This window comes from Plutella xylostella, chromosome 21 (assembly GCF_932276165.1).
Source record: "Plutella xylostella chromosome 21, ilPluXylo3.1, whole genome shotgun sequence".
Classification (NCBI taxonomy): Eukaryota; Metazoa; Arthropoda; class Insecta; order Lepidoptera; family Plutellidae; genus Plutella; species Plutella xylostella.
In genome coordinates, this window is record NC_064001.1 from 5,727,816 (window position 1) to 5,736,402 (window position 8,587).

Genomic DNA, 8,587 nt, shown 5'->3' on the forward strand with positions numbered 1-8,587 from the left:
GTAACCGTATTTGATACTTACTTTTATAGAAATCAATACTTACTCTGTACATGTAATGTGTTCATGACTTTGTAAGTCTTTGAGCTTCTTATTAGAATCTACATTAAAATCTTTTACATTAAGTATCTTGGAGGGATCATGTTTAGGTCCAAGCACATAAACCTTGTCACCTTTTCTTATTTTACCACTAAATACTCTAGCGAAAGCTATAAATGCAGGTTGCGTTTTATCTTCTTCTTCCTTTTTCGTTACTTCTTCCTCACTCTTTTCTACATCTTTTGTTGCTTCTTGCATAGGAGTGGCTTCAGCATTTACCTCATTCTGTTTCATTTCTTCGCGTAGCTGTCTCGCTCTCTCACGTCTAAGCGCCATTTCTTCATAACTTAAAACTTTTGGTTTGTTTTCTGGAAGCGCACTTTTATCTACACTGAACATTTTTGATATGAAAACGATAACGGGTCTACTTTCACTACTATCACAGGATAGAAAGTCCTCTTTGAGTTTCTGTGTCTCAGGATGATAAGATTCAAAATCTCTTATCCGCGAACACATTAGTTTTTCTACCTTCTCGGGTACTATTTCTAGTGGCGAAGGCAGTTTCTTGCAAACCATATTTAATACAGTTAATGACAAAGGAAGCCATTGCATCATTAGAGATTGCAGCTGAATACGGCTGTCTGTATGCCTCAAATCTCTGGCTGTTAATTTAATGCCAAGTTTCTCACAAATGACTGGAACTTTTTCTTTGTCATTTCTTATTATGATAGTATCATAAATGTTCCATAGATTATCGAGGACCACTTGAACGAAAAGAGGTTTTTTTGCCTTTTCTTGTGCTCCTTTCATGAAGCGCTTGGTCTTGGTATTCAAATAAAAGTCTCCCCAAAGAACTTTTTGAAGCAGCTCATCTTTTACACCTAAAATTAATATTAAAATATATATGTAAAATATCACAATGTGTAAAATAACAGTATACATTAACTAATATCTGACTATAATAGTCACTAATTTAGAAGTTTCAGGACAGTGCAATAATGGTTTGATCCAAACCAACAAACAATCCTAGCAAAAAGTCTGTGCAGCAATTTTGCTCTAACTTATTTGTAAGGGGTTTGTGTAGTGAGTGCTTATGATGTATGATAGATGTTTTGTTAACAGAAGTGACCTTACCAAGTTTCTCCGAGAATAACTTAGCAAAAGTCTGCACGGTGAAGCCCCATCCGTCGATGGCACTAGCAAACACGACATTTCCTTGCTCCGGTGAGAAATACAGATTAGAGTCATCGGCATCTTCCAGAGCTGATGTCCAGTCGTAAGTGTTGCTATCCTCTTTATTTGTGTCTGTGTTTTGTTTCTGTAAATTTTAAACTGATTGTATTGTTGCAAATTAAAGCAAAATATAAAATGAAATTAATACTTTTTATGGAGACACCTGAAAAATATTGTTGAGTATAATCTTTATATGTATATAAATCGTGAACATAGCACATATTATTATGCATTTAATAAGCGTATAAAGAGTATGACATGACAAAACACAGCATTCCCATCTTCTTAAAAATTCATTTTATGTGAAACAAGTACAATACTTATTCTTCATGTTACAGTAGGTACAGAAAAAAATTGCAAAACTATAAATATTTCTAAAAATAAAAGGCACAACTTTATAATCTTACCTTTTCCTTCTCAATATGTGTCTCTTCATTCTCAAATACTTCGGTAGCAAACAGCTCACCCATAACCGCATTGACTTGCTCCAAAACTTGCGTCAAATGTATGTATGCATCCAGCGGAGTAAGTTTCATCTCTACAATGAGACGGTCAATCTTATTAAGTACAAGAACTGCTTTTATGCTCTCTGCATAAGCTTGTTTCAACGCTAGCCGGGTCTGCGGGCAAACTCCCTCCACTACATCTACCTGGGAAGAGCAATAAAAGATGAAGTAAACATATTATTGTTATTTATAGCATTGAATAGAAGGTGATGAATTTACTAGCTTTGTGACAGAATGTGGTCACTGCATTACTACACCAATGAGAGTGCAGCTATTTAAAGAAAAATAAGATAATCATGTTACTGAGTACAGATAAATAATCTTACACCACTGGTTTTTTCTATGGTGCAATGTGATCCATATATTTATGTACCACTTTCTAATTTCTATGGTGCAATGTGAATGTGACAATATAAAAGTAATAAAATTTTAAGCAAACTTATTGAGCTTTTAACATACATATAAATTATTTAAATAAGAAAGGTAAAAACTACAGCCTTTATTCTACAAATCACTCAGGAATAAGGCTGGCTGAGCAGTAAAACAGGGGATATCTACAAGGATTCCACTCAAAAGAGCCACCTACAACATCTTTACATAGAGTAGAACCTAGAATACAAAAGAAGATAAGGAATAAATAAACTTTCTATCTACTCACAACAACAATGGCACCGTCACATAATCTCACAGCCGTTGACACTTCACTTGAAAAGTCTACATGCCCCGGAGAATCTATGAGGTTTACGAGATACTCATGGCTCTCTACAGCATGATATAAAGCGATACTGCTGCTTTTCATGGTTATTCCCCTCTCCTGTTCATCTGGTCGGCTATCCATGTACCGCATCTTCCCAGACATTCTTTGAGATATAATGCCATTGCTAGATATCAAGGAGTCTGCCAATGTTGTTTTCCCATGGTCAACATGAGCTACAATGCAAATATTTCGGATATTCGATGTTTTGTTTTGAAGTTCTAAAAGTTTACTCGAATCAACCAGCCGCATTTTGAATGCTTTCAGCACAAACTTCACACACTAAATTTTATACGGAAAATTGAGTTGTCCTTTCGATTTAGAACCAGGAATATGCTTAAAAGGAGTTATAAAATTTCGAAATAAATTGCACAACAATAACCAAAACCTCGTGAAAAACACACTGTCCAATACCAGTTGACGTTGACATTAGCTTCTCAGGCTACTCTGTGTACTGACAGCTGATTTGTACGTTCGATACCACATAACTATGAAAAATTGTGAAGACATAATTTTTGGTAAATTCTACCTATTATTTTAATAAATTCTTTTACTTTTTTTACAAATTATGTAATATTGCCTTGTGTAAGGGTGGGTTGCACCATTTAACTTTAACTATAACAAACGTCAAATCTCTTGAAGATTGATCTCTCTCGTCAAGGGATTTGACGTTTGTAATAGTTAAAGTTAAATGGTGCAACCCACCCTAAGTATTTTTGTACAGCATGTCTAAATATTTCAGTTCAAGTGCAAAACATCGTTATACACAGTAATTATTCTGAGATATATAGTAATTTATGAACGTATCATCTAATGACGGACGGTTTGACATTACATGTACCATGGAGTAAATAATCATTCGCCTTGCGAAAGCACTTACGTTAAGCTCAGAATAATGACTTCTTCATGGTTGCAGGATAGAGAACTGATTACACTGCTAATGATCCTAGTTAAAGAACTTACATTACTTATCTTATTAATTCTGAGACGTGGTTTAGCGACGAAGCGATAGTAATAATATGTGAGGACATCTCACACACGGCCATGACCCTGACATGACACGACTGTAATGTGGGTATCGGACAGCTGATATATCTACATAAATACATAGATATACATATTACATTATAAATATCAACACCCAAGACCAGAGTACAAATATATATGTCTTTAAACAAATCGTCGCAGTCGTAGAACAGTGACGGATCTGATTTTTTTCGATTTTCGGATTATTGCAGATTCTTCTTTAAAATTTCATTATTTACCTATACAACAAAATTTTTTTTAAAAATCTTTTATAATTAGCGAAATACAGAGTCGAACACTGACGGTTTTGATATTTTCGCGTAGAACATGGGCGCTTGTGCCGTCCCGTCCATGTTCCGCGGTGACCCTCGCCCCCCGCGACCCGCTCCCGCGCGACGGTTTGTTTGTCCTGTCAGTGTTCTCTGTAGGAGCACATGGAACACGTAATGAGTTTTTAAAATGATCTTTTGCCATAATAATTATTTAAAAAGTTCTGTTTTCCAAGTAAATATTTTTTTAATACTTCTCCCATAGAACAAAGACGGTCTCTTAAATCCGTCGTTATTCTTGGAACTTTGTTTAAAAAAAATAAAAGCCCTAGTTTTCGCTAAAATCATTGAGAAGTTAGTTATAATTAGGTACGGTGTATTAAAAAAACAATATTGTTTGTTTGTTAAATTTAGTGACGGTATTTCAAATGCGACTATGTTCTTTGTCCTAACTATTGGTGTTTTGTATATACCGTCATTGTTCTATGGATAAGTGGTAGACGTGTGTAGATAACCGTCGTTATTCTTTGGAATTATTTTAGGGTACGTCGTTGTTCTTTCATAATATTACGTATTTTCAATGGAAAATAAATAAATTTATGATTTTTCAGTATATTTTTGCTAATTTATTATGTTTTTAAAACTATGTGCTAAAAACAATGTAAAATTATGTACTTAAGTACTTTTTTTGTTCATCAACTCTACTGCCAGAGGCAGGTGACGATTGGAGCACGGTACCATGCGGGTAGGTTTGGAATTATGTTTTTCCAGCCATTTGCATGAGTTACCAAACATACAAACCAAGTCAGCCGTAGAATCCACATCAAACATTAAATTTCTGTATTAACAGCTACCGTTACATCAACTGCAAAGAGAAACAGCTGAGCAAGCAGCTGAAGCAGTTTGAGAGGATCCTTACATGGCTACGGATAAGATGACAGCAATCTCCTTCATTGACTGACCACAATCAGTAAATTCTCTAGTTCTAGGGGTGAATGGCATCGCGGGGAGTCAACGTGAATTTACTGTTTGCGGGCAGTAAATAATTAAGGAAATTGGTATCATCTTATCCGTAGCTGTGTATGGATCATCTTGAACTGCTTGGGGATGATAATTTTCCTCAGCTGTTTCACAATCACCAGCATTCGATTGATACTGGGGCTTTTCCTCTTAAAAATAGGTGAGCCCACTTTATTCACGTATTAATTTCAGTAAAAATTCCCCGTAAATTCTGTAATTCTCACATTATACTTACTTCTCCATAAAAATGGTGAGGAATCCGACCTCGGAAACTATAGACCCGTTAGCTTGACATCACACATGTATAAATAATTCACAATCGCATCTGTTTTCTGCTGAACTAACATCAACCATCAGAACAAGCCGGTTTCCGACATAGTTATTCTACCGCGAACCCTCTATACACGCTCAATCAGATTATTGAAAAGTTCATAGAGCTTAACACACCACTTTACCATGTATTTATTGACTATACAAAAGGTTTCGACAGTATCTACCATCAAGCAATACTTTCCGCCCTTAACACCACAAACATTCATCCAACCTACATCGAACTCGTTGGTACTATCTACATAAACAGCTCAGCCAACGTGAAATTGGAAAAACCTGGTAGGTACTGGTCCAACGTTTCCGATTGAAAAGGGTGTCATACAAGGCGACCCTCGCTGTACACGCTTTACAATTTTCCTCAAAGAGGTCTTCAAGAAGTTGACACAGTCCTGGGAGGACAAGGACATCAATTTCGGAAGTAAAAAATAGTCAAACCTCGGTTTTGCGGACGATATTGCCCTATTCTCCCACTAAACGCCCGAGCTCCAACAAATGTTGCGAGAGCTATCCACGGCAAGCCTTGAAGTTGGACTAAAGGTAAACCGTTCGAAGACAACAGACATGACCAACAGCACGAAACGTAGGGTTGAGGTAGATAGGCAGGAAATACAATATGTCAATGAGTAATTTATTTGGGCGAGAGCGTCCTTCGACGTGGGTGCTAAGACCGCCAAACTGAAGTGAGACTGGGCGGCGCACGTCTGTCGTATGCAGCCGGATAGGTAGGGTAAAAATGCTACCAAATGGGTAGCCGATAACGGCCGCCGGCACAGGGGCAGACCCAGAAGAAGAAAACGGGATGTCCTAGACGTGTTTAGTAGGAACTGGAATGAGGAGGCCATGAACAGGGATAGCTGGAAGACCCAGGAAGAGACCTTTGCCCAGCAAAGGGTCACAAATGTCACAATTGAGTTGGGAAACTCGCGTCACATATTCTCCTCGGCCATCCCTGATCAGAGAAGAAGACTTTTATCATTAGAGCCTGAAGACAAAAGTCTTCTTCAACCAGTGCATCTTGCTAGTGATGACGTATGGGGCAGATAGGTGGGCACTGACGGTAGTAGTGGTCCACCGATTTAAAGTCGCTCAGCGTGCTATGCTTGGGGTTTCTCTGATGGATTGTATCAGAAATGAGGGTATCCGTCAGAGGACTAAGGTTACCGACATAGCTGTCAAAATGTGCAAGCTGAAGTGGCAGTGGGCCGGCTATATCTGCCGAGGAACCGATAACCGTTGGGGTCGACGAATTCTCGAGTCACAAATAAGGACAACCGTAGGCTGGTAGCCAGTAGTGGCTGGATGAGGAAGCCCGAGGACCGAGTGTTGTGGAGCTCCTTGGGAGAGGCCTATGTTTAGCATTGGATGATTATTGACTAATGCTTGGACACAATGGGGTCTTCAAAAAACATTTGACAAAATAATTGTATTTTGTATAAAAAAATAGGACCTAAACAAAAAATAATATAGCGCAATCAGCACCCTCCTAAATAGGTAATTTAAAGATCCGTCTTTGAATTTTTCCATATATTCCCTAAAACAACGACAAAAAGTATAATACGCCATTAGATACGCAATAAAAGTCCGTAAAAAAACGACGTTTCATATAATGCGATATAGTAGGATACACAGAACAATTACCTATCTGATTTTTCAGGAAACCTAGACTTATTACAGACTTATTATACAGGCTTTATTGCAAAAGTCCATTCGTATAATAATGTGACCAAATTTCAAATGAATTGCTTCAGCCGTTTTCATTTTATCGAACAAAACGTTGTTTAAAAACTTTAACTGGCTCTCCTGTAAAGTTGCTGTTTTGCAGATCCGTCATTGTTCTACGACTGCGACGAAATATCTGCCCCGGTCGGGAATCGAACCCGGGACCCTCGGCATAGTAGTCGGTCACTAACCACTACACCATTCGACCGTCACTACAACTAGTATACACTATAACTACAAGGTACTTAAACCTAAAACTACTAGTATACACTATAACTACAAGGTACTTAAACCTTAAACATACTTAAACCTAAAACTATATTCACAGTAACTAAAGTGTCCAGTGTTCTCATAAAAGAAGGCATTTTACTAGTACCTATACCTATTTTAGATCCTCTCAGGTGATTCAAACGCTGCCCCCCACTACGATTCAGATTAACTAGGACGATTTGAACCACTTTCTCGACATCACCAAAGGTTAACTGGTAGAGAATGCTACTAGCATTAAGTTCGCCTTTGTACAATGTTTTTTATGTGCAAAAAAGAATTTATAATAATAATTTGGTGAAAAATGACAAGAAAATTCAATACGGCGATACTTGCAAGCAACGTTCGGACGCATTCATGTAAGATGCAGCTATGTAGATGCGGGGCACTTTGAGAACCGACCTCAGATTCGGGGTGAAGGGACGAGGAAGAATGTATGAATAAAACTAAGCAACGCATTTGGCTTCTCGATTCCTAATCGTCTGTTTAGGCCCTGATTCCTCTCATTACCTAAGTACCTAGGTACTGAAGTACATACATTCTCTTATAAAAACCAATGGCTGATTAAAGTCTGTTTTTTATAGATCCGCCATCGCCAATAGAACAAGACGTCACTTAATCGCGGGACAATCGACTGTTGATGAACCGTTCAGAATCTGTCAATTTAATATCTGAGAATAAAAAACAGACTTTACGTTCATGTTCCAATGTGTAAATAAAATTGTATATAACTATTTGCCCAGCTTGTATGTATATCTACCCAAATTATATAGGCTTGCTCAATGCCCACCGCCGCGCCCCGCCGCCGCCGCCGCCGCCTCGTCTGCACCCAGTGATCCACATTATAATTAAAAACGAAGGTTAATTCCCTCTACTCCATATTAATGTCTGAATGGAGAATTCCCGAGCATCCGGATTGCTGGCTCGTTACGGATTTAAAAAGCTTTTATTTTATTTACAACAGTTAATCGTTGAAAGCAAAGTTGCTAATTTAATTACTTATGGATTTATCTACTTACCTATTTTTGTACTGGGGCCCTATCGTGAAGTCCAAACAAAGTAATATATTTTACGAAGTAGGTACCTAACTAACTAGTGTCAAATTCAATACAAGTTGAATGCGAAAACCCTTGGAAAAACAAGTTCGCGATAGGAAGCCTGATGGTTTGCTAAAGTCAAACTCGAACATTTAAATCCAGCCCCCTTTGGTTTTTGAAGCATCAGGATCGTGAATAGCTTGATCGTGACACAGAAATATATAAAAAAAGAATAAGAACATGCTCTTTATGAATAAATACTGCGTCTTCATCTTGAAGAATTTAAACTCGTCGGCAGTAAAAACTAAGATATGAAAGTTCATGGCGTAAGGTCGTAAACTAAATTATTCATGTAAAATAGTTTTCTCGTAAAACACTTTATTACTACTT

The 8,587-nt window shown here is 37.5% G+C and overlaps 1 protein-coding gene across 1 annotated transcript in view; it reads right to left on the reverse strand.

Moving 5' to 3' along the window:
- Positions 1-2,969, reverse strand: part of LOC105395975 (elongation factor-like GTPase 1) — a 131,596-nt gene extending 128,627 nt beyond the window's left edge. The window contains exons 1-4 of the mRNA XM_048628632.1: positions 2,434-2,969; positions 1,677-1,919; positions 1,171-1,354; positions 44-917 (exon numbers count right to left, since the gene is read on the reverse strand). Of these exons, the coding sequence (XP_048484589.1) occupies positions 44-917; positions 1,171-1,354; positions 1,677-1,919; positions 2,434-2,781 (1,649 nt within the window). The 5' untranslated portion in view covers positions 2,782-2,969. The remainder of the gene's footprint in view (positions 1-43; positions 918-1,170; positions 1,355-1,676; positions 1,920-2,433) is intronic.
- Positions 2,970-8,587: the final 5,618 nt, after the last annotated feature.